This window comes from Clytia hemisphaerica, unplaced genomic scaffold (genome assembly GCF_902728285.1).
Source record: "Clytia hemisphaerica strain Z4C2 unplaced genomic scaffold, Clytia hemisphaerica genome assembly, whole genome shotgun sequence".
NCBI classification, from domain to species: Eukaryota; Metazoa; Cnidaria; class Hydrozoa; order Leptothecata; family Clytiidae; genus Clytia; species Clytia hemisphaerica.
The window spans coordinates 702,404-729,851 of record NW_027104057.1 but is presented as its reverse complement, the minus strand read 5'-3'; the positions used below and the strand labels follow the sequence as shown (position 1 = coordinate 729,851).

The 27,448-nt window shown below is 34.8% G+C and overlaps 2 protein-coding genes across 2 annotated transcripts in view; one reads left to right on the top strand and one right to left on the bottom strand.

Annotated features, from left to right (window-relative positions):
- Positions 1-25,028, bottom strand: part of LOC136812274 (Bardet-Biedl syndrome 4 protein-like) — a 33,648-nt gene extending 8,620 nt beyond the window's left edge. Inside the window, exons 1-10 of the mRNA XM_067068765.1 lie at positions 24,816-25,028; positions 17,183-17,386; positions 16,092-16,171; positions 12,393-12,456; positions 11,482-11,593; positions 10,861-10,952; positions 10,268-10,430; positions 9,959-10,013; positions 9,452-9,520; positions 8,869-9,021 (exon numbers count right to left, since the gene is read on the bottom strand). Coding sequence (XP_066924866.1) covers positions 8,869-9,021; positions 9,452-9,520; positions 9,959-10,013; positions 10,268-10,430; positions 10,861-10,952; positions 11,482-11,593; positions 12,393-12,456; positions 16,092-16,171; positions 17,183-17,386; positions 24,816-24,876 — 1,053 coding nt within the window. The 5' untranslated portion in view covers positions 24,877-25,028. The remainder of the gene's footprint in view (positions 1-8,868; positions 9,022-9,451; positions 9,521-9,958; positions 10,014-10,267; positions 10,431-10,860; positions 10,953-11,481; positions 11,594-12,392; positions 12,457-16,091; positions 16,172-17,182; positions 17,387-24,815) is intronic.
- On the top strand, positions 1,960-3,606 carry LOC136812234 (uncharacterized). Its single transcript, XM_067068711.1, has 3 exons — positions 1,960-2,181; positions 2,589-2,764; positions 3,367-3,606. The coding sequence occupies exons 1-3, from the start codon at positions 1,974-1,976 to the stop codon at positions 3,604-3,606; spliced, it is 624 nt and encodes a 207-aa protein (XP_066924812.1). The 5' UTR covers positions 1,960-1,973.
- Positions 25,029-27,448: the final 2,420 nt, after the last annotated feature.

The window sequence follows — 27,448 nt, the reverse complement described above, 5'->3', positions numbered from 1 at the left end:
AGAACATCCAAAATTTTTGAAGCCTTCGGATGTTCTTTTGAAGCTTGAAAATGTTTGTTCTTAACATTATTTTCACCAAGTTTTGAGTAGTTTTGTCCATTTTCCTAAGAAATTTGGTGTTCTAGGGTCTACAAAGCCTTTAAGTGTTCTTAACAATTTGGCCCTCGAATCCTTATGTTCTTATATAGTTTGTTCTCATAAAAAAAGTGTATGATTAAACTTTGTTGTTTATGATTAACCTTTGTTGTTGCTAATCATATCAAGACAGCAAATCAAGCAATGTGAACAGGCCCAGTACTTAAGCTTTCTGGTCGAATGCGACCAAAGAGTTGACTGAAATTATCATTTTAATGGGGTTGGTCTAAAAAGCAGGGTAGCCAATTGGGGTAGCCAATTTGGCTAGGTTATGGGGTAGACGTGCATTTCACGGACCAGAATTTTTTTTTTTTTTAAAGATAATAATCCTTATTGGAGCCAGGGGGTAAAATTTTGTAAAAAAAATCTTCTAATTTTCCTTTATGATGCTGAAAATATTCAGAGATTTAACTTAACACATGGTCAGGGTTTGTTTTCTCCACTATTTGAACTTAGACCTTCTGATCACATGTAATTATCAAATGTAATTCCTTTACAAGGTGTGATTTTAATGTCGTTTAATTGTATATAATTATTATGGAAGTCTGTCCAATTTTGTTGTTGGGAAAAGACAAAGTAATGTTATTCTAAAAATATTTAACCGTAATTATCTTATCAATCGGAATGGTACAACAAGATGTGATTTTTTCTCTATAAAGCTGTAGAGTGTCTGACGAGTTGAGTAGTTTACACGTACTTTGGATGAGGGTCAAGTATTCTTAAGAAAGTATCAAAATTGAGGGTGAAATATTCTTAACGTATTCTTACTTTTTTAGACTTGAATTTTTTACAATCATGAGAAATGATCAATTTGAGAGTTTTGGACATTTGGGTGAACATTCGGGTTAAAATTACATTTCTTCCTTAAAGCTTCAATATATCTCTAACAAAGGATGCAGTTTTTTCTGTTAACCAAATAAAAAATGCTGTATTCTCATCAAACTCTGTGAAATTCACCCTAGAGGGTATTCTTACGATATTCTTATAGAAGATATTCTTATTAAAAAAAAGCGTGTACATGATATTGACGTTGCTCTTGGCTTTGAACCAGGGGGGGGTTACTTAGGCAAACATGGGTGCTGGGTATGTGCGGACGGTAAGGGTCGGTTTTTTCACCTTTCAAAGTCTCTCTAAGGATCGGAAAAATTAGAAAGTCTGGTCTTCAACTTGGAAGGAAGGAAGACAAGATGATCTCACTCAGTATAAACAGAAGTAGATTTTAGTACTTTATACAAAAATAACTACAGTAACTAAAGTTACGGAGCAAATTTAATCCTTTTTTCTTTAAATGACTGTTAGACGGTTCTAGTATTGTATTCTAACAAATTAAAGCACTAGGCTTCAAATATCTGGGCAAAAAAGGGGTACCCCACAACCAATTTGCTACCATGCTTTTTAGACCGACCTATTTTTGACGTATCCAAATATGTTTATTATAAAGTTTTTGTGGGTTATCCATCCTGCGCACTCCATCACCTTTTGTATTTTTCAAAAAATACTAGGGACTAGCTTGCTAAGGGGGGGGGGGGGGGTGAGTGTTGTGTAATAGAACTGGGGCAAAGCTGATAGGTTGAAGATATTTTAATAAATTATGTTAAAAGTCTATGCTGTGGGGAAGGTTTTATCCCTCTTGAAAAAAAAACTTTTGTCTGCGGCGCAATAAATTTATCAAGTTGCATGCAAAATTTCTTTGATATTTTGCTTTGTGAAGGTGGGGGCTATGTTTCTAGAATATATATATAAAATGCTGATGCATAGATTTCTTATTTAAAAATCCAATTTTACACAAAACACGTTCTGAAATCTTTAAGGCTTATTTTCAGTTGAAACATTACAAAATGAGTATCGATTTAAGTGAAAATCCATCGTTCCAAGAACAATATGAGCGAATCAAATTTCTGAAAGAGGATTTTGACAAAAAAGAGGGCTGGATCCGAATAATGAAAGGCGAAAAAGATTGCTATTGGAAGAAAATGTTCCCAGAATCTACCATACCTTTGAAAGTGGTTTTCACGTTCAAATTGAATATGCCGGCAAAAGCTTTCAGTAGGTATTAGCGTCAAAGAACTTTTATTAATAAAATAGAAGGGTCCAGAATAAAAATGGGAAGTTTCCGAGGTCTTTTTCACAGAACCAAACTCATCCGCTCTGTACCTCTTCGTTAGTGTTAGAGGAGAAAAAATTTCTCAAGTATCGTAAAAGAACCAAAAGAGCACCAGGGAATAAGCTTACAGTACAATCTGAAAATTAGATTTGAGAATGTTTTTTTCTCTTAATACTTTGTCAGGCAATATTCCCAAATAATGAAAATCGAGAGTCGATTGTTTAAGCTGTATGCACATGACTGGATTATATGATCAAACCTTTTTAGTTGTGAATTTCACCCAGGCAAGGGAAAGAAAATGTTAGAAATAATCATATTTTAAAGAAACTTTTGTTTTACTTCTTTAAAGGTGGAATGTTGAGTTTCGAAGACGTAGACTTCCGTAAGAAATGGGACAAAACGTTCCAAGACACAGAACAATTGAAGAAGATTGAAGGAGTTGGCAATGTAATTTATGTGAAAGCACCACTATCCTTTCCTTTCGCTGATCGATATTTCACTCTTCTCGGGAACGACACTCATGAGGTAACTATAAATCATAAGACCTAGTTTGACCATAGATCTATAAAGCCCGAAGGGCTAGATGTAAAGCTTTTGCTGAAAAGTGTGCCGTGGTTAGTCACGTGACATTAGAATAGAATTTCAGTAATTGACCAATCAGAAGCATCGCGGGTTTTCGAAAACAAAAGCAACAATATTTTTTCCAATATTCACTTTTTTTTGCCTGCGAAGGCTTAAAGCTTGACATCTAGCATCGGGCTTTATAAATCTATGAGTTTGACTACATGTTTTTTTATGCTCCAATGTTTTGGGACTTTCATCCGCACATTATTTCCTTTTTTTTTAATTAGGCAAAATTTAGATATCTAGGCTTACACCCTATTTTATCTTCGCCATTAATTTGCTTATATATTGCACAGCTGTTCTTACAAAAAAAAAATGTTTTGATTATTCTTCATTGAAGCAGCAATGTATACATTTTTGACAATTTTGGTATTTGAGCCTCATACTGTTCTTAGAGTTTATGTTTTTCAAAAAAAAACAAGTCTCGTTTTCTTACAAATTGGTTCTCATAGAAAATAAAAGATTCTAGAGATAACTCTATTGTTTGTTACTTTAAACAAAAGGTTGATTGGTATGGCGAGAAGTCTTATGTGAATACAGTGCACAATTATAAATGGGATGAGCCTCTCCCACAAGCAGAAGGTTTCGTACACGCGTCAAACGGTGGCAATTTCTACGTTGTTACACCTACGGTAAGAAGATATACCTCAAGTGTTGCTAAGGACCGGTCTCCACTTGCGCGCGTTGCGATCGCACTTTTTAACTTCAATTCTTTTTACTTGGAAAAAAAGATTACGTCATAAAAAATGTAGCGCGCGCTCGAAAATAAAGTTGAACATATTTTTACTTTTTCAACCGTTACGTCAGATTGCGCCAATAGAGTTGCTTCATTTTTCTTTTGACCAATAGCGTGGAAGCGTTGCTCGAAAAAGTGCGATCAGAGCGCGCGCAAGTGGAGACCTGCCTTAGGGCGAAATCAGTTCTCGCCAAATTTTAAGTCAAAAAAGCAATATACCCTGTCGATTCTTCAGAATCCTATCATTATGCAATGCAGATTACACGCTTTTTTATAAGAATACACTTTATAAGAATGTCCATAATGAGAATGGCCAAAAAAATAAGAATAAAGCTAAGAATAATCACCATCATGGAATTTTGCTACTAAAGCTAAGAATGCCATTTTTCGAGCATTTTCAATTACAAATTGTCAATTACCCCAAGTAAGGCTCACTCCTTTCAAAAAAAAATGCCGTTTTATGCTTGAGACGTATCTACTAAATGTTAAATCTAGTCTGAATTAGGATCCTAACCTAAGAATGTTTTAAGAATATTTTAGAATGATTTTCCCAAAAAAGTTAAGAATATCCATGATGAAATGGATTTATACCATTCTTATAAAAAAAAGCGTGTAAATGAAATTTGACGTCGATGGACTTTTTCATAAATTATTTTGAGTAAAACGACTGAGTGCATCATCAATTTAAATCCCTTTTTTATGAAATCAAGTACTATCATACACCACCTGACCTCGAGAATGTAGGTGAAATTTGAATCAGACCTGAAAGATGTAGTTAGGTTTGCATATTAAAAAACATTGAACGTTTTCAACGAAATTTTGAACTACCGAAATCCTTTTCCAGGGGTTAGATTTATTACTTTTCATAGCTAAGCTCATTCTTTTGGTCCTTGAAGTTGACTCCCATTTTCGTTATAACCCCCAGAATGTAGGTTTGGTTTTATGGCTTTAGATCTAAGTGATAGTAAAATGTTGGTATCTTTTAATTGGGTTAACCATTACAGTAAGTTTTTTAAATATTTTGTAGCAAAACCATTTTATAAAATGCATTTTGTTATCCTGAAAATTAGATTTTTTCGATTTTTAACACCCAGAATATAGGTGAAAAGATTTGGTTGTTGAGAGCGGAATTTCATTTCATTTTTATACTAATAAATGAGAAATCTACATTATCGGGGTCAGGTGATGTACTCTGATGCGGTCGGCCGGAAAAAAATTTTTTTTTTTGATTTTTTTTTAACGAACAAAACTTGATTTACAAGCGGGGATATCTAACCAAATGACGTTTGATAGCTTGAACGGTCAACTTGATTTCCTTTATGACGAACCATGGATTTATTATAGAGACTCTGGATAAACATCGAATGAAACGGTGGAGAGCGAAGTATTGTATTTCCATTGTTTCAGAAAACAATCGATGTACAGGCTTTGCCCGCAAAGGACAACTGTCATGGCGGCTCGAAGGACTCTGATTTTGGAGAATGATTAATACTCTTAGTTCTAAAAAGTTCTCTAACTTTTCGTACTTCTATCTGCTTCTATTCGTACTTTTACTGGCCAAAAGTTTGAAAATAAATGCATAATATGAAATCTGGTGTGAGAACAAAATCATCAGAGGAGTAAAATCAAACAAAATGCTTATAATGACACGAAATTTTGATTTGGGAATATCTTTCCAATATTTCTCCGAGAAGAGATGAGATTGACATATGTTAGACTTGAGTCTAATAGCTCCACTGTTGTATGAAAATCTTTTGGTGGCACGTGGTGGCACGGTGGTTTTTTTAAGGTTGAAGTTTGAAAATTTCTGGTGTCAATATTCAATTTCTTATACATAGCATGTTTCTGCATTATCCTAGCAATATAAAACGTCATAACGACATATCATTAGCAATTAACTAGCTGAGTTTGAATCTCGGAGGAAAGCTTAAAGTCTCTTTTAGGAATTGGATAAGTGCTCTTTGATGAGGAACTGCAAAAAAATACTACGAAAAATCATTTAATGGTGGAAGGAGGGTGAAAATAATGTCATTACTGCGGACAAGGCTTGTACATGAGAAATTGGCAAAAAACAGCTAGTCGTTTTTCCAGTGTCTATAATATTTCCTTGGATGAACCATATAGGTGCACCCATAGTCTGCGGCCGTATCAGAAAAATGTTTTTTTTCACCCCACCCGTTTCCGGAAACACTACATATTTTTAGTTTCGCCTTACGCCATTTCTTTTTATTAGCGAGGTTAAGCACGGGTTTATTTTGACCGTAAAGTGCGATACCGTAGGCCTGTACATAACTTGCCAAATCAAACCATGCAAGTGAAATCTTATGTACAGGCCCGCGGTATCACACTTTACGGTCAAAATAAACCCGTGCTTAACCTCGCTATTATGTTTTAAAAATTAGGATGAAGAAACATGTTCCGTCTTTGCGTTATCGAACAACGACTATGGAGGAATAATGGGGAAATCCTTTTTCCGAAATCTGGTGGCAAAGAAAGTGGCAAATACTTTTCATGATTATCTCGACAATATTGACGAAGGGTATGAAAGGTTTTACAAAACGAAAACATGATCGTCGTAAAACAAAGAACGCACGTGTTTCCCAGGACCGCAAATATCTCCCAAAATCACGAAATGATAACGGGTACAATAATACCTTATAGTACTGTATTATAAAGACTTTATTAATAATATTATTAGAATACACCTCTAAACTCGTTTCAAATATCTTTTTTTGACACATTTTTCTATAGGCGCGAAAAAAGGACTGGGACGGTTTTAGTGGGATAAAGCCGATAAAAAATGCCCGCGCGGCAATTGGTAGCCTGTACCAGACGACCACGGCTTTTTCCTCGACACCGTATCGTCTGTAACTTTTTACATTTATTCCCCCAGAGATTCGTGGGGGAATAAAAATCCTCGGCTTCAAGCCAAAGGACCGTAGCTTTTGACTGCAGCAAAAACTCTATCAATAAAATTTGTCACCGCGAAGGAGTGTTTTTGTAAACAAAGCTCAAAAACAGAGGCGGGAAGAGTAGGAACTGATGTTTTGCTACATTTCGAACGAAAACATTCGAAAATTATGTGACTTTAGAAACATTCTAAAACGTACCAAGAGAGTTTGAAATGTTGCAGAATGTTGTGTTTTTATTTATTTTGTGCTTTGAACTTTGAAGAGTCACTCTTCAAAAAGTTTTTGGAATGGCTAGTCACTAGTTGTCTAGAATTATCCAGAAATTAATAGATACGAATTTATAAAGGGAAAGAGCAGAAAGATGACTACAAGAAACTTTTTCTGGAGCACTGCTTATGTTGGATTATTTTTGTTACATAAAGACTTTAATTTTGGTAAAATGGGCAAAGATTGACGAATGGTTTTATGAATTTGTCGAAGAATGGACAGTGGTGCGGTGAGACACACAAATTAATCAAACATATCTGTATGCTGGAATGATAGTGGTTGGATTTTTGTTAAAGATTGCTCCATGGATCATCCCTGCTTCGAACAAACTTGGAAGTACAGGAGTATATACTTTTAAGCTCCTTGTTTTTGTTACCAAAATAAAGCACTATTTTTTCATTTTGAAAGATTTGAGTTACATTGTTTTTAATCACTTTTCAGATCGTTTCTATCGTGGTCATTTCTATTTCTATTCAGACAGTGGACATACAGAATGCATGGTAGTGTATTTCATAAATGAGAAATGTTAACAAAGAGAATATATGTTACGTGGGTGGTGTGGTGGCAAGCACAATTCGAGAGGTCCACCAAATAATTTTGATGAAATCATAAGGAAATGTGGCTGATGGTCTACAGCTGGATTATTTTATTTATAATCTTTAACAGAATAATCCTCGAGATAGGAGACCTTTAAAAGATACCTTTTCTTTCCTTTTGTGGATTCTACCGGAGACCACTATGAGTATAGAAATAATTATTTGAAAGTTTCGAAATAATCAAAACATGTTTCAGCTTGATAAATGCGAAGTACAAATCCAGAAATCAAAGTAAATCTTATTTATATATTTTATACTTTTTTTACTCTTTTCAAGGGAATTTTGCATATTTTTTACAAAGTGGTAGGAATCTTTTGTCGTTTCAGGTGCATAATTTTTTTTTTAATTCTTGTATTCCTCCGTTTTTATGTATGGTGGTAAGCTTTATATTTTCTATTTCAAAAAATTTGAGCAATTTATTTTCAATGTTACTTTATCTGCTTTTTACTTTTTAGGCAGTGAAATTTTATAAACAACACTCAATACATTTTTGTTGTGTTTAATTTTTGTAACATTTTGTACAATCAACACAGCGACACACCTCACAATATTTAAAAAAAATTCGGCAATAAGTCTCAACATTCAAGTTTTTTCTTTTCCTTTCCACCCGCCCTTCTTTGTTTATGTTTTCGGCCGCCATCTTTTTTCGTCGCTAGTGACGTCGAATTTTATAAAAAAAACACGGCATCGACAAATTCGGGCAAGTTCTCCATCGTAGACGCGAAAGTGGTAACAAGTGATAGACCAACAGAGTGATCAAAAAATCGCGTGTTGGGATAGAGATAGGCTAGGCAATTGGCAGCTACGGTCGAAAAGGTGTAAATTAATTAATATTACTTTAATAATATTATTAGTAATCTCTTTAATACACTTAACTGTCAAAGTATATCTACATTTACCGACCCTTCCTCAGATAAGAGAGATGAGATGAAATAGGAGAAGAGAAGAGAAGAACTTCATCAATTTGTGTGGATATGTCATATGACGTCAAAACAATGATCTCAACTGAACGTTTGTAAACCTGATGAAGACCTCCACTAAGGAGGTCGAAATATTGTTTAAAATGAAAATTTATATGAAGAATGACCATTTGGGCGTACATAAATGATTCAATAACATTCTCATCTGAAGTATGACAATTCAAGAATGTGGGTGCATGTTTTGGCAATAAATTCGACAAGCTTTTGATTGTTTTATACAGAATTTAGGAGGTATTTTTCAATTAAAAAAGCTTTGAATATTTCACATGAATTGGGGTTTTCGGAAATGTGAAAGGGTTATTTTTTCGTTCATCAAGTGCTTCCCCTGCCTAATCATCAAACTCTGAAATAGTGGCAAATTTCCTCCGAAATAAAAAAAACACATGTTTACATGCATGTATTTGTCTCAATTTTGAAGGGCAAACTCGACTCCCTTAAAATACTAGCCATAAATATTTTGTTACATCTTGCTTAGGCCGTTGTTAGGATAATAATGCAAAAGAAAATTTCTTACTGCAACGTATTTTTTCTTTCCAAAGAAGCACATCCCAACATTGTTCCATAACTGAGGTGATTCGGGAATCTGAGTGGCTGCAGTCCTGTATTTGACCAACGCCACCTCAAAATCTCCTTTATCTTGGATCATAGCTCCCGCGGCTAAAATGGCCTATAAAAAGATGGAAAGAATGAAATATAAGGTTTCGTCAAAATCCCAAATCCCAAAATCCCAAATAATAACACACGATTAGTATTTTAGTAAATGTTGAGTCTGTGTTCTGTCAAACAGGTAACCAAAAAATAAAAGAATCTAACATAAAGAGAGTGCTATGGCGGTGTGATGATTTTCATCTCATCATTTACCATTAAAACCAATCGATTCATTGTACTTTAAGAACAGAAATAAGCGAAGTTCAGCATGAAGACATTTAAAACTACGAATTCATGACGCTTTTTCATAAACGCCCCATTTCTAAAACGTGAGTTTTGGTAATTTCACGGTAACTTCGTAAAAAGCCAGCAATGAAAATCGTCCTGCATGACAAATATATATCTCCAATGAAAGCTGACAAATAAAAAATGACATGACCATTCATTACCTTTACATTTGTGACTTCATAAGTCAAAGAACTTCCAAATTGATCGAAAGCTCTTTGATTATGCCCAGTCTGAAAGCAATCAATAACAAAATATATATTTCCAAATATTATGATAATTAGATATGATGTGCTCCCGATCTAACATAAAGGTCTACAAAAACTTTAGTACGTTAACGTTATTGTGCAGGTTTAGGCAACCGAATTATTGTCCTTTCGTGCTAAAGCTCCATAGGAAAAGTTAACGTCGTAAAAACAAATTTGGACAGCCATCTCTCTGTCTTCCTTTCCGTTTTCAATATAAAAAAAGGCAGAATAAAGACAGAAACTTTGCAGTTTAAAATTCTTGTTTAAAAACAAGGTTGAATTAAGCCACTACATTAACGTCAAAATAAGAAGCCACCGTATTGACTTTTGGCAGTCGATTTTAAGTTAACTTTATTTAAAATGAAGAAAGGCAAGGCAGAAAGTCGTCCGTCTGTATTTAAAATATTAATAGACAAGATTTACCTGAAGGTACAGGACACCCAGTGTGGTCATCAAGTCCACATTCTCTGGAGAAAATCTGAAACATAATGAATATGGTACACAATATATCTCAAGCTATAGATAAAAGTTTTAGAGTATAGAACTTCTCAACTTATATCCTTGACCCTCCACAGTTTTCAAATGAAAACATAAGGTCAGATCGTTAGATTGTTTTCTACCCACCGCGTTACGAAGCTCTCAAGGGATTGGTGAAAACGAACAATCAGATCTAAATAAGACCCCTAATGGCAAAATGATGAAAACAATTAATAACAGGGACTGAGAACATACTCGATAGCTTTCTTGAAGACTTCAGTAGCACCCATTAAATCATTTTCCATTAAGTAACATTTGCCAAGCATCATGTATGTGATATCATGTCTGCTGGTATGTAAGGCTTTGCGTAATAATTCTTTCGCTCTCTCAAACTGCTTCAAATACATCAGACAAACACCTAGAAAAGGACATAAAAAAAATTAATGGTAGTGGTGGTCATACATCTACACATTATGATATAAATTTATGATTGAAACCACTGATCTCTAACTTTTTGACTGGATCAGGCTACCCGTATATTTACAGCGTGTCTAGGTTTAGACTGCCATTTTTTCAATTCGTCAACAGCGCTATTCGAATGTTTTAAATTCGAACGTTCGAAAATCTAAGGTAAAATCGAAAAAAAAACATGGCAGACTAGTCGGTTTCAAAACTGGGACACACTTCCACACACAGTTAGTCTATCTAGTGAATATGATATATGTAATTGAAACACATTTGTTTGAATTTGAAATTTGCATTTGTGACCTAGCTAGAACTTAAATTAAAAATTGCTGTAGCTATAGCGGCCTGGTCACGAAAGAGATTAAGAACTTTCGACAACGAACCTTGGTTATGGAAGATTTCCCAATCGTCAATGGAAAGTTTGCTGGCTTCTTTATACACCTGAAGTGATGCTTTGTGTCGACCCAATAAAAATCTATAATGAACCAAATAGATCGTAGCTTAGTTTCATTAAAGATATTCCTTTTAACCCAGTAAGAGTAATTTTGGCAATTCGTGAGATCGCTTGATTTTTTCGGTTATGCACCGTAGATCTGGACCTAGAAGCACCGCCGTCGATGCCGCCCTGTTTTGGATTGGTAAGGAATACTTGTGAAAACATTACAAGTGTTAAAACGAAAAATGAAATCAGAAGAGCAACTTTTAACCCTTTAATTAGCAAAAATCTACTTTTTTAATCCTTTTAGATATCGTATTATTTAAAGGTTTTGTTTTTACGTAAGTGTTCCCGTTTCATATCAGACACATATTTCATATTGAAAAAGTGTCTTCCTATTGTTATGTTATGCTGATATAAGCAAAAAATGTTTTCCTTTTCCTCTTTCTGACCAATTTTGCTCCACATCCGACTCAATCGAATGCGAAAAAGCTTATTAAAATTGATGAGTAAGCAAACGATATCACCGCTATTTAAAAAACAAAACCTTTAAAACAACATTACTTACAAAGACCTGGCCACTTGTTTAAGGTTATCCGGATTGTTGGAATTGTATTGAACGCAAATCTGGAAAACGTCCAATGATTGCTGGATATCACCCTCTTCTCGAAGAATCAAAGCTAAAAGAAGAATTGTTTAAAGTCTGTAATCTGATTGGGCTTTTCCACAGTCCATGCCCCCTGTTGAGGATATCGGACATCCAGTGGGTTCAATGCTATCTAGATATCCAGGGGGATATCTTATAAGAAGGAGAGGATATCAGGGGGTACAAGACAAAATCCCTTATTATCCTGGGGGTGCAGGACGGAATGCATGGATATACTCAACCCTTCTATCCAATCTATTCACTTGGATATCCAGGGGGCGATCCTGCTTCAGGTTGAATATCCAGGGAGCTATTCAACTCGAAAAATTGATATTGTAGGTACGGAAAACTTCTGGAAAAGCCCATTCTTGTGAGAGAATTCACCAGTTAAGTGGGAATCGAACTCTGACCATCTGCAATGTAGCCAAGGCTGATAAAACCACAACACTACTATATTTCTCTTCTTCATAGGCGTAGCGAGATTTTGCAGGGTATCTCGCTACGCCTATGCTTATAAAAGGCATTTTCCTAAATTTTATCACGAAATAATGGTTGCATCAACACTAAAACGGTCAGTCACTTAATTAATCGGTTTGAAATAAATCACTATTTTTGGACCGTAGCATAAAAAGTTGCTCAGGAATTTGTTCAATTACAGAGATTACTTTTTCAGTAAAAATAGCATTGATAAGTTGATTTTATCTGGGCGAGTTAATAGTAAGAGAATCTTTTTTTTCAGTCTGTTGAAAATGAACCAATAACCAATAGGGCTTTTTATACTGGGATTTCAACCAGTAATTGCGTTAAAAAGAGTAGCACGAAATAAATTATACCCTTGACGTATAATGCGTATTCACAAGTGCCATGTGATTCCATCAGTGATTCTTCAATTAAAGCCTTTAAGATAAGAGATAAATTGTATCATTTTTTCGTGAAAACCAGACAATTTCGGCTGAGACTCAGCTGTTCTTTTAACTTTACATGACTTTTAAGTAAGTAAGTCTGCGACCGCAGTCGGAGCCGACCCGAAGGCTCCTCTTTCGATAGCTATCTACCCAAAGGAAGGGGGAGGGCGCCACTCTTTCTCCCTGGATTGCTCCACTTACCCTTGATCCTTCTCTGAATTGCTGAGCATCAAGCAGAGAGGCATCAAGTACCATTTTGGAAATCTTTGGTATGACCCGGCTGGGGGTTGAACCCACAACCTTACGCACCGTAGCCGGATGCTCTACCACTGCACTACGGTCGCTAATGACTTTTGCGCATATTTAAAACCCACATTTTCCTAACCATTTTTAAATTCTAAGGCTGTGATTGTTTTAAAGTCAGACTGATAGTATAAAAATGAGATCTATAGCGCTAAGAAGAAAATGCTGTGCTTGCAAAAACATAGCAGAACCAATCATTGCATCATAAGAGAGATTGTGTTAAGACATTGATTGAAAAAACAAGTGATACTTTGATGGACCTACCTGGATTATGCATTTAACACTATAATTGATATCTACGTGACGTGACCATTAAACAATCATTCAGAACACAAATAGTGACGATCTATTAAAATTAGTCGTTTGTTTCTTATAAAAAAAACGTTTAGAAACCAAAATTTCATGCTCTATAAATATTCTTTCATATTCAAGACTTCGTGAGCAAAAAGAGATCTCCAAAAAATGAGTAATTTGGCTAAGAACATTGATGTATGTTTATTAATAGTGATTCTTATTGATAAAGATGCTTTTTTTGAGCTGAAAAATTCATTTTTTACAAAAGTCTGCTTGAGCCATCTTTTATCTACTTTCATACAAAAAATCAGAAAAAAACAATGGTCCAATATTTCACTAAGTCCAAAAAACACTTTTACGGCCGTTTCTTTAGCTGAAATTTACCCCAAAATTTCTTTCTCCAAAAATCGGGCTCCGTCACATTCGAGGATTTATAGTTATGCATCTTTGTGCAAAAAATCGTAAAAAATGAAAGAGCCAATCAATCTAATACCTAAGTAATTGATAATGTGCTTATAAAAAATATCGAATTTTGCCAGTTTTTCTATAAAAACACGCCAAACAACCAAAATTTCCTGTCTAAACACTTGAGAGAAAAAAAACATCTATCTCATAAAAAAATTGAGTAATTTGACTAAGAACATTGATGTATGCTTATTAATAGTGATTTTTATAGATAAACATGCGTTTTTTGAGCAAACAATTTTTTTTTGCAAAAATCTGCTTAAACCATCTTTTACCTTTGATGGTACCCTACTTTTATGCAAAAAATTAGAAAAAAATTAATGATCCAATTTTTCACAAAGTCCAAAAAACCCGTTTTTTAGCCGTTTTTTGGCCTAAATTTGCCCAAAAACATTTTTTTTCGAAAATCGGGTTCTGTCACATTCAAGGGTTTATAGTTATGCATCTTTGTGTAAAAAATCATAAAGAATGAAAGAGCCAATCTCGAGAAAAGCCAATACCTAAGTAATTGATAATGTGCTTATAAAAAATATCGAATTCGACCAGTTTTTCTATAAAAACACGCCAGGCAACCCAAATTTCCTGTCTAAACACACATATTTTTCAAAAGTAAGCCCTCATGAGCAGAAAAAACATCTATCTCATAAAAAATTGAGTAATTTGACTAAGAACATTGATGTATGCTTATTAATAGTGATTCTTATAGATAAACATGCGTTTTTTGAGCCAACAAAATTTTTTTGCAAAAATCTGCTTGAGTCATCTTATACCTATGATGATACCCTACTTTCGTGCAAAAAATCAGAAAAAATTAATGATCCAATTTTTCACAAAGTCCAAAAAACCCGTTTTTTAGCCGTTTTTTGGCCCAAAATATTTTTTTTCGAAAATTGGGCTCCGTCACATTTTGGGTATTGCCATTTTGCATCATTGTGCAAAAAATCTGAAAAAACTAATGAGCCAATCTCGAGAAAAGCTGGTAACTAACGGACGGACGGACGGTAAGAAAGATTTTAATAGGCCATTTCACAGTCGCAAAGCGTAATGGGTAATCAGGACCGTTGCGTGTTAATAACGACTTACTACTGGTCCAATGTTTTGAAAAATGTTGAAGATTTTTTTCCGTCTAACCAACGGGAAACCGTTATCGGGGCGCAATCAGTCCTGATTACCCATGATCCATTTCGACTTTGAAATGGCGTATTGTAGATCATTCCTTAAGGACTTGTACCAATGATGATTTAAAATTAGTTCGAATTATAATAGAATTAAAGTTTCGATATATATTACAGTCTGTCACATAAAAAGACAGCATGAGATTAAATAGGAGCTTCTCCTTAAATGTAACCTTTAATAAATCGTGTGTCACCTAATACAATCTTTATAATAAAGACTTTGCAAATTAAATTTCCCATGAAACAAGTAATACTTTAATGGACCTACCTATTTATAAAACGAATAATTAGAATTTAATGGAAGTAATGTATAATTTTAAATTTCGATTTATATATCTATTGGAACGGAGAAAGCAATTAAGAAACGCATCGATGTTAACGGGTGAAAGAAAAATAATATCGACACTTTAATCAATCATTCAGAGAAAATTAAAACTGAGAAAATCTCAAAAAACCGCTTTTTTCGGGACATTTCCGGTTCTAGCGGCCGGAAAAATTTTTTTTTCGAAAATTGGGCTCTGTCACATTTTGGGCATTGCCATTTTACATCATTGTGCAAAAAATCATGAAAATCTGTCGAGTATAAGTTGAAAAATGAAGGAAAACCGTTTTATATGCCGGGTTTTCGGCTGTTCCGGCGATTTTTAAGGAGTTCCGGATTCAAATGATGATTTTTTGGAAATCAAAACGATGCTAAATTTTGGGCAATCATCATAAAGAAACATTTTTCTGTAAAGAACAATTAAATAAGTTGAAAAAATGTGACGGAAATGTGAAAACACGACGATTTTCCGGCACATTTCCGGTTCTACAGACCGGAAAAAATTTTTTTTCGGCAAACGGTTTTCGACACCTTTTCGGCAGTACTAATGTGCATCTATGTGCAAAAAATCGCAAAAAACTAATGATAAAATCTCGAGAAAATCTCAAAAAACCGCTTTTTTCGGGACATTTCCGGTTCTACCGGCCGGAAAAAATTTTTTTTCGAAAATCGGGCTCCGTCACATTCGAGGGTTTATAGTAATGCACCTTTGTGCAAAAAATCAGAAAAATTGAATGAGCCAATCTCGAGAAAAGTTGGTAACTAACTAACTAACTAACTAACTAACTAACTAACGAACACGGGTTAATTTATAGGACCTCCACCCCACCGGGGTAGGTCCAAAAAAACTCCCTGCGTTCCTCTGATGTAGTTAGTAAGTTTTTGAAACCTGATTCCGAAAGAACCTGAAAGAACATAGCTTTGTTTGGTAGCAGCAATATTTACAGGCGATATCTAGGGAGTGAAATTTTAAATGAATTTCCTAAGGGGGGGAGCACTTAAGGGGGAGGGGGTAGCACTTAAGGGGGGGGGTCCTTAAAGAGTGTGAAAAAAAGTCGAAGAGCGTACCTTACAAGTGTCATAGTCTTTACGTACGTAATGCATGTGGATCAACCAATTACGTCTCTCGAAAACTGGAATATCAGGTGCTGCCAAACGAAAATATGAAATAAAAATTTCTCTCTTTATCCTGGCTAAACAACCTTCTCGGGAGTCGTGGATCTTATTTTTCACAATTCAACTATAACTTTCACGCATTTTAAACGGGCTGCTTCATTAAATTTCTATACAGGAGGAGGGGGGGGGGGGGGGGGGTGAGCGAACCAAAACAAAATTCTTAGAAATGTGTGGATACCCCCTGGAAAATGACAAAAGATTGCAAAAGATCCCTTGGAAAAATTCTTCTCATACGTTGAAAGTGAGGTTGGACGAACTAAAATCGGTCTTTTAACCCCTGGTAATTTTAGTATAACTTTTTTAATACCCTGGAAAAATGAAAAACAACACCATCTGGAAATTCTTCTCCTATTATCTCCTGGAAATGTTCGTCCACCCCCCTGTATGGATATAAAATAGAACGGCCCAATACATCCCTTAAAAGACCAATTTCAATATCAAGCTTAAACCCTAAGTTATAAACCAAACCACTACCCCATGCTAATTATGTCTAAATATTATGTTTATTGTTAAGGGTAGTCCTGGAAACAAGTCCAACAATGATTTTTGAATCTCAACTCTGGATGAACGTTTTGATGAGTTCTGAAATCATTAATTCATACATACTACAATTTCTGGACTAACATACATAACATACAAATGACACTCTTTAATACGACGTTCTAACATTCGATACGGTCCATTATTCGATGAAATTAAAAGTCACCCTCGACAAGAAACTTTCGTAAACGACGCTATACTATTTATTCCCTTGTTCGATGGAAATCCAATTCCCCTTGAAAATCGAATTAGAGAGCGTCGACACTACAACTTTTGGACTAACAAAATTGAGAATCCGTATAGCGTAGAACTTCAATTACCGAAATTGAATAACTGAAATTCAGATACACTATTTTTGTGGCGCCGGACACCTTAGACGCCTTGGCAACCGTTCCATATAGTCAAAACCAATATGGTTCGTGAAAAATAATTTCAGTTATTACCTCTACCAGGTCTTCGGGTGCTCACTTTTTGTTCGGTTGGTTTTTTATTGACGCCAGTAGCAATATTGATTTGTGGTTGAACACCAACACCGCCGCCGACATTATCAGCGCTGGCTACACCGTCTCCTCCTCCATTGTCCTGGGTGGCTCCACCCTCTTCAGCCGCTTTTAGAAGATCACTTACACTGGTATCCACTGGTGGCGCTATTATGAAAAAGTAAGTTAAAAAAAACAAGAGAAACAAATACACGCTTTTTTTTAATAAGAATACACTTTATAAGAATGTCAATGATGAAAATGGCCAAAAGAATATGCTAAGAATATTGTGATCATGGAATTTGGCAACAGAAACTAAGAATGTCATTTTTAGAGCATTTTCAATTATAAATTAAGGCTCACTCCTTTCACAAAAATGCCATTTTATGCTTGAGAAGTATGTACTAAATGTTAAATCTAGTTTGAATTAGGATCCTAACCTAAGAATGCTGTAAGAATATTTTAAACTGATTTTCCCAAAAAAAGTTAAGAATATCCATGATGAAATGGATTTACAACATTCTTATAAAAGAAAGCGTGTATAACTCTAAAACGTTTCTTCATAATGGTACCGAAGTCTGGAATAATCTACCTAACGATCTCCGTCAAACCCAATCTATCGTTACTTTCAAATCTAAAGCCACCAAATTTTTGTCATTTCTTTCAATGCTTTCAATAATCAATTTTAATCTTTCTGTTTTTCTTTCTCATTTCTAATTTTGTTCGTGGAATCAATTCCTCATTCCTGCCTAAAGCTGTTGAATTTTTCGAAGCATTAATATATTTTTTTATTATCATTTTGTTAGAATTTTCATTTCAGACTTAACAAAACACTAAAAGAAATTAAAGTTGATTAAATTTTGCGTTGGTTGAGATTCCCAATTTTTGCGAATTCTGGCAATTTTCGCAAAATTTAGTACTCACGAAAAATTTAGAGGAATTAAACTTTCAGGCTATCAGGTTGAATTTTACCTTATGAATTATACCAATGTTTTGTTCTGCATGCGTTTAAAGGGATAATCAGATGGTGTGAGACTAGAAGAATATAGCCGGAAACTAAAGTTGAATCTCCTATTTAAGATTTGAAGTCTGTTAATTCTTACATCGGTTGCGCCGCTCAAGTGATTTTTATACAGACGCTAGACTTGAAGTATGTCTTTGGTATGATCCGACCGGGGATTGAACTCACGACCTTGCGCACCGTAGATGAATCTAAATGACTGAAAGTAGTACCTACTACCAGATTGCAAAAAATGAAAAAACGCAAAAACACAAGTAGATTCAACCCGCCGTCCGAAATGCAGGGCAAATTTTAACCCATCAGTTTTGCTTGCGTACTGTTGGAAAGGTTGAAGGTTCATTTCTTATCGAGATTACTTATCGAGATCTCTTGGTTTCTGCAAATACTTATCTTAAGTAAAACCTCAAAATCTTGTGACCTTACTACATAATTTGATTATTTTGATAAGGATCTGAAATATCTGAATAAAGAATTGCAACGCATTATGTTGGAATTTTATTGTTTTTCTGACAAAAATAAAAATAAAAACTTGCGGCTTGAATATCTGGCTTGAATATCTCGTCTCGACTTTGGAGGAAGAAAAAATTCTAACTTTATTTTTTCGAGGTCCCCTCAAAACATTTTTACAGGTTGTCTACAGATTTTTTTTCGGGATTTTCAAGGTTTTCAAGGTTTTTTCGCAGAAATTTTCGCACTTTTCAAGGTTTTTTGATACTCAGTTGACCTAGCTCTACATGGGTTTGGTTTTATTTCAGAGTGGTAGGCGAAAGAAAAATAGAGGACGGCAATAAAATTTATTCGCTTTTGGTGGCCGGGGAATTATTTCCCCAGTGAAATTCCTATTTCCCTCTCGAGAATGATACCACAAAAATAAATATTTACTAGTGTTCCAACTGTCTCAATAAAGAATCAGAAGTAAAAACCAAATGTTTACAGTGGTCAAGGAGGCTCAATCATGGTTTGCACCGACGAAAGAAAATTTTAATTTTGACTCTATCAAATTGCTAAAAAACGTTTTTGATTGTTTTTCTACAAAAATCAATTGTCAAAAGAGTTGTTTTAAGCAAATTATTTCCGATCCTCGAATTTCATTGATGAACGGCCATTATTCCAAGACGTCAACCAGAATACTCTGGAGACCCAGTTCTTAAATAGCGTGACGTGACGTAATATGAATGAAATAATGGCCTTGAAGCGATTTGAAAATTGGGGAACATTCGATTAATAGTGAAAAAAACTCAGCTAATAATAAAAGAATATGTTGCATTCGTTGTGACAGAATCGCAACAGAACAGGTGAATATGGAATTCTCTAAATGTTATAAAGGTTTAGCGCCGCAGGCGGTTTTTTGGAAATTTCCTCATGGAAACAGTTTAGGAACGTACTTACTTAGTCTTACTTTTTGAATGTCTGGATAGAAATAAGTTAGCTGCAAAATTTGATTGGTCGGCGAATAGATTTTTTTAGAGTATCGAGAAGGCGAAATTTGACGAAATCTTTTCATATTGGATAAACATTTTTCAACGCTAAAATTTCAACTGTGTGTCTTTTGAAATCTGAAATTATTCCATGCTTTTGCGTCAAAATTTAGAAATATTAGTCGGATGATATAGAAAAAAGACTTGAGAAGAGTAGAACAACAGAGACTTTTGTCCAAGTTTTGACGTTGTTAGCATTAGGTATATCATCAAAATTTATTGTTCATTTTATGTTTTTAAGAGGCGGCCACGATGCTAGCAGTGCTTATTTCAAAAATACAAAGGAGATAGATGTCCAGTACTTTTATGTTTATGATAATAACCAACATAATATAGCATACAGTAATGAATGAAAAAGCCTAGCACTTAAAGCTAAGAACATTCAAACTCAAAACTAATCTATAGGAGTTACTCAGCCAATGCCCTAGTGAAAAGATTGTATGATAAAAAGGATGAATAGGAATAAGTGCTTTTCAAGGTTTTTAACGATTTTTCAAGGTTTTAAGGTTTTTCCCAGAAAATTGATAGTTTTCAAGGTTTTAAGGTTGGGGGGCTCATTTTCAAGGTTTTCAAGGTTTTCAAGGTCCCGTTTTACTGTTTTTTTTTCGGTTCAACGCAGATCATTTTTACTGATTTTGTTTCGATTAGACGACCCATTGATTAAAACGGATAAAATGACACTTCTCCGGACATTTTGTCCGACCCACTTGAAGTCGTTATTTCAAGCCTTAAACTTGGCCTTGAAAGCCTTGCTGACAGACGCTTTGCCAGAAGAATAATATTTTTCTATAAAATCATAAATAGCCAAGCTCCGTCTTACTTACGTAACTATCTGCCAGCAAGGCTTACAGCGCCAGTTAGCATAAGAACAAGAAATCCTATTTATCCTCTTAATATACGAACTGAGCGTTTTCGTAATACTTTTTTTCCTCACTGCATATCCGAGTGGAATGTCCTGGACGGTAATAAAGAAATCTACCTGCTGTTGAGACCTTTGAGAATGCAATTTTTGAGACCCAAACAATCTCGTGTTTTTGATGTTTCTGGCAATCAAGATGTAGTCCTTCTAAATCGACTTCGGATAGGGGTTAGTCTTCTCAACGAGCACAAATTTAGGCATGGTTTTCGTGATACTTTTGTTTAGACTCTTTTTGTGGTTGTCGAACTAACTCAGTTGAAAACACTCAGCACTTTTTTCTGCACTGCTCTATATATTCCCATGCGAGACAATCTCTGTTCGACAAACTACAAGACTTAAGTATTCTTTTTTCTTCCACTAAACCGTTATTTTTGTCGGCTTTTATTATACAGTAATGAAAGCTTGATTTCAATTTCAAATCAAACTATAATCATTTCTGTTGTTGAATACATATATCCATGAATCTGGAAGGTTCAGTGGTGCGTTATTTTTGTCTACTCCAACCATAGCTCTCTCTATATTAATGTTTGGTAGTATTTTGTAGTATATGTTCGCAGTGTACCCTATGTTTATGTTTCAATAAAGAAAACAAGAGCCGCAAAGATGCGGATAAATATTTCCTTTACAAATGTTAAAATAATAATTGATGTCCTAAAAAGATTTCAGATAACATCAAGCAACACAAGTCCCTAAGAATTTCAAAATTCCATATTTATGATATTGCCAGTATTTACAGGATTATTCATAAGATGACTGTAGGTTCAAAGCTACGGATCACGAAATATATCCAAGCTGAACCCGACTGAGAACAACAATGCAGTAATCAAATTGGCTGGAACTTTAATTTTCGTTAGGTGGACTTTAAATGGATTTTAGTATTATACTAGCGGTCACCAAGTAGAGTGTTGTTGAACACATGAAAAGACCTGATTATATAATTATTATTTTAAGCGGAAAGAATGACAAAAAGGAGAATATTTCACCGTAAGAAAACCAAAGAAAATTTTATATATTTTCAAAATGAGATGAAATATTTTGCATTATACTTTCATATAAAATATTGTAAAAAATGTAAAAATTTAAAGTATATACAGTAACTTTCGGAGTTTTTTGAAATAATGTACGTGCTAAAAAGTAAAAATCTTTCAAAACAGGGAAACAATTTCATATATTTTCCGACAGAATGCAAATAAAAAAATCTAATTTTTATATACTGGGAAACATTTCATAATCTGAAAGAATGTTGATAGGAAGAAATTCCCCTAACAGAAGCCATTTTATGATTTCCAAAAGCATGCTACAAGAGCAAAAAATTTCACATACTTGGAAACAATCAAAATTTCCAAAAAAATGTCAGAAAATAAAATAAATTGTCATGCCAGGAAATCACTTGAGTTTTCTTCATTTTTTAAATGCATGTGGAAGAAAATGTCAAGTTCACGACAAATGTTTTCTACGTTTTGAATGCACGTGTAAGAAAATCTCCAAATTTATCACAAAAGTTTCCACGTTTTATTAAATGTACATACAGTACATACCGCCAACTGCTTTAACTTGGGACGATTGGTCGAAACATGGGACTGTTTGATATCTGGTCTGTATTTTCACTAACTTGTTAAATCTCTTTGACAACAAATTTGTTTTGATAACTCCACCAAGTTTATCAATCATACTTCCTTTAATAACATGTCACGATAACTTTCACTGATAGCGCCGATTGGAGAATTAGAGAACGCCTGCTGCCTAACCGCCTATCGCCCGATGGGATTAACAAAATTACGCGTGTGTAACTTGCCATTTTTTAATACGCCGTTCATTAACTCAAATCAAATAACTTTGGAGGTTCGGTGAAATGGTGGACAAATTGCCGTCCCATGTTATGTCAGTCCCAAGTTAAGAGCAGTTGACGGTAAGAAAATCTCAACGTTTAAAACACAAGTTGCAAAAGATCTCTAAATTCACAACTAAAGTTTTCCACGTTTTAAAATGCACGCGGGGAAGAAAATCTCTAAGTTCAAAAAAAAATTTAATTGTACATGTGAGGTGATTTCAAATTATTTACATCCATATTCAATGCAATAAACATTTTAAGGGGGCCGTGGTGTTCCGGATCCGGTATATCAGCTTTAAAATTTGAAATTTATAACCGCAACAAGTTTTCACTAACTGTCACTAACCCCAGCAGTTAATTCATTGTTGTAGATAAAAAACCAAGGGAAATTCAATCATTAACCAGTCAATTTTGCTCCACGTTTAAATTTTTAACTAAAATCAGTTCATCAACCATTCCCATTGTTGCATTTGCATTCGTTGGGTGCAAACTTTTTTCATATTGCAAGTATGTAATTTTTCAGGTATAACATGGTCAGATTTATTAACAGTCACTTGCCTTCGTACAATTTATGTAAATATACAAACAAAATTGAAGTTATTTTGTTATAAAAGTTGATAAAATATCCTGTTTTTCCAAGACCAAGAGATTTGTATCATCTCTCATTCCAGCCAAACCAACAGAATGTAAACAAAACATCAAATCCAGAAAGGAATATTAAGAAAAGTTCACTATCGACCATTCCTTGTGACAATCGTACAAAAATCATGATCCAATTCAACTCATCAAAGCATATAAACAGCAAAGAAAGGTAGCGAAAGAGCAAAAGTTGTTGTCTATTTTCTGCCATCTTTGTTTTGACAGTTAGAAACAAAGCAGTATGGTCCAATCAACAATACGCTTCTGAAACGGTGTCGGGTATATTGTAAATGACTACCAAGGCGAAAATTTTTTCAAACTGCGGAAACGTTTAGACGGGGGTATGGTGGTTCCATTGAGACGGGGGTTCTGTTATTATCAGTTAGGTAGGGTCAGGGTTGCTAGTAACGGCTTGTCACTGTGCCGGGTGCATACTCGGCGCCTTGGGCCCCGCAGGGTTGCTAGTAACGGCTCGAATTTCAGTCAGGTTAAAAAAGGGGTACTTTTACCCATATTACAATAACATTACCCCCGTCTTTTTTTGTCATTCTATAAGTATTTACAAATTTTGTGTTCTGCTGTGCGAGTGTGGCTCAACGGATAGCGCGCTGGGTTTCTGATCAGAGATTCTTTCATTTGGTGAGTTCGAATCCCGGTCGGGTCGATATTTGGAGAAAGTTTGATAGTAGAAACCATCAGAAAACAAGTCTCAGAAAGTCAGAAAATAGAAAAGACGAAGAGATAGAATGGAAGATAGGAAGTAGAAAAAGTAGAAAAAATCCTGGAGAGTCATTTACAATCTACACACGACCTTCTGAAACGGCCGACGTTGCCGGATCGACAAGGAGAATAGAGCGCCGTACGGATATTTACCACAGAAGTTTCTCAAAGAAATGACGTCTTCCGCGTCAAAAAAAGAACATTCTACTGTTTTTACCACCGGAGCTTGATTTAAAAAGAGACTCATGTACAAACTCACGAAATTGACCAAAACCGGCGTTAGACTTGAAGAAGGAGAAGGAGAAGGAGAAAAATTACCGTTTTAATAAATATTTCCTTCTGGAAAGGAAATATTTAAAAAAATAAAAAAAAAAAGAACCACTACTGACCTGCTTTTAAACCTCACTAGAATAAAGAATCGAAAGCTGCAGATCCCTTATTTGGGCCTTGTGAGTGCATTTGTAATAAAAAAGTATTCGAAAATTTGATGTTAAGAAGTTCATTTTCACAATCGAAAGGAATCATGGGTAATCAAGACCATCGTGATTCGATAACGACTTCCTGTAGTGCTCGTCTAAATTTTTGGATGTTTTTACATCTGGCGCCAACGGGAAGCCGTTATTAAAACGCAATCAGTCCTGATTACCCATGATTCATTTCGACTTCAATTAACTTTTACATTCAAACCTGACAAAACGAAAGTGAAAGCGAACCACTGACCTTTATATATATCCCTGGACCAAGTTACTCAATGTCGGCCAAGCAAATATTATGATCGGAGTTTTTTTGAAATCGGTACCCACGGAGAAAGCGCTAGATCTAGTTTCGCTTGTACACTAATGATGTAGCGCTGTTTGTCGCTAGGCAAAGTTTCAAACACTACAATAGCTTCTTTGCGGGTACCAACTTTCAAAAAAACTTCGATCAAAAATGTCGGATATAACTTGGTCCAGGGGTATTTAAAAGTCGGTGAAGAGAACGAATGATACCTGAAGGCGGTTGTGGTTGATCCATATCTCTTCTTGGGCTTCCGTCAACTCCCTCATCCATACTTTGATGAAAATCGAATCTGACACAACGTCAAAATATCACTTAAATTAAGACTGCAGATATCTTCAACGTTTTTCTCGCTTCCAAAAAGTGTTTGGTCAGTTTTTAATTTTCGTTTCTTCTTTTTCTTTTTTCAATTTTAAATAATCTAAACAAGAATAAAAACATTGGAATTATTGTTAAAAATTAGTTATTTTCACTATTCAGAGAAATGAATACTTGGCACCAGAGTGTTTTTTTACATACTTTGCTAAACATAGAACACACTTCTTGTGTGCATTCTCTATCTGGGGTGTGCAAAGATTACCTCATACTCTGGGGAATTTTGAAAAAAATATGGTAATAATAATCTGTGCAATATTCAGCCAATCAGAGCTTTACTTGACGTTTTTTCGTGACTTTTTTATATGAATCTACTAATAGGAAATACGTGGTATTCTATATTACCCATCTTAAAAGCGACATTAATTTGGACCGTTTTCAGGCATGGTTAGGAAAAGAAAATATTACAAGCATCGCTCTTGAATAAAATTAGTCCATCTTAACTGTTTTGAATCAAATCTTGAATTTTAAATAGCTTTATCGTTATTTACAGCGCACCAATAACTACTCTCGGGTACCTAATAGCCGGGGGGAGGGCTGCTAATTAATTTTCCAAAAAATTTCCACCCAGGACATTCTTATTCCAAACCCCCCCCTGCTTATTGATATTTGGGAAAGTTTTTTTTGAAAGTTCCCTCTTTGGCCCTAATTCTTCTGTAACTAGATAGCCTCCTTTTCAAACATTCTCCACCCAGGACATTTTTATTCCAACCCCCCGCTTATTATGTTTTGAGATTTTTTCCAATCCCACCGCTTACTCCAAACCCCCCGGCTATTAGATACCCGGAGAGTAACAGCTCATTAACAAAAGCTATAAAATTAGGCAGAGGCAGATTTAATGGCCAGCGTAGGAGCTACCGTTTACATAGACCATTTAGATAATGAAACAAAAGTGAAAGTTATGGATACCTCAAGGCTCCAGATCTGTTTTAAAGCTACCAATATACCTTTTTCGTCAATGGTTAAATGGAAATACAAACACACAAAACCAAAGCTGGTATCTTCATTGTAACTTCAACTTTTGTGTTTTTTTTATTTTTTTATTTTATTTTATTTTTGTGTTCAATTCAATAATCTAAACGAGAAAACAATAGCAAATAAACTGAATAATATTGTTTAGTCAGTCACATAGCCATGCTCCGCCCGGAAAAACACTCCAATCTCTGTTTTTTTTCGGTTTTCGGCAGATCAACCCTAGAAAGTTCTCAAGCCATCGACCGATTTTTCAAAATTTTACCCCAAATTGCTCATTTTGGGCATTATACTTTGGTCCTAAAGTGTACAATTTAGCCTAAAACGAAAGTACTCGAAAATCGAGGATCTTGGGCTTATTCGAAAGATAATTGGAAAACAAGTAAATTTGAGATATAAACTTGGCAAGTATTGGCAAGTTTACTTAGAGTCATTATTAGACATTATGACTTGAATCATTGAACAGACAAAATAACAACAGGGTAAAAGAATATTTCAATTGGAGGAATTTTTTTTATTGCAGATCATAATTCAGTACCGTAGCAATCTGGGGCTGCAAGATGGAGGGCTTTTTCTTAAAAAACGACTAAAACAAAACATTAAAGAGGAAATACAAATTGTTTGCTTGAATTAATTGCCTTTGGTGTATATTTATTTTTAGCTCGGGACATACCATGCTTGGCCCTCGCAGTGTCACTAAGCTTTTGCAACACCCTCCGAAGAAATAAATCAAAATGCTTCCTACGACACGTAATATAAACCTCACAGTCGAAACGAAAAAATAGTTCCAAAATACCAGGTCAAACAATTTCACTTTTCTACAAGAGTAGAACTGCTCCAAAATGTCCCAAAACCACTTTATTAGACCATGGAATTATTATAGACACTGGAAAAACAACGGGCTGATTTTTGCCAATTTCTCATGTACAAGCCTTGTCCGCAGTAAATGACATTACTGTTTACCCTCCTTCCACCATTAAATGATTTTTCGTAGCATTTTAATTGCAGTTCTCATCAAAATACACTTATCCAATTCCCAAAAGAGACTTTAAGTTCTCCTCCGAGATTCAAACTCATCTAGTTAATTACTAATTATACGTCGTTATGACGTTTTAAATTCCGAGAAAGATGCAAAAAACATGCCATGTATAAGAAATTGAATATTGACACCAGAAATTTTTAAACCTCAACCTGAAAAAATCCACCGCGCCACCACGTGCCACCAAAAGATCTTCAGACCAAATATATGTCAATCTCAGCTTTTCTCGGAGAAATATTAGAAAGATATTCCCAATTCAAAATTTTGTGTCATTATAAGCATTTTGTTTGATTTTACTCGTCTGACGATGTTTTTCTCACACCAGATTTCATAAATGTTTTCGCTTGGTATTCTAGCATTTATTTTCAAACTTTTAGCCAGCAAAAGTACGATCAGAAAAAGTTAGAGAACTTTTTTAGAAATAACAGTATTAATCATTTTTCAAAATCAGAGTCCTTC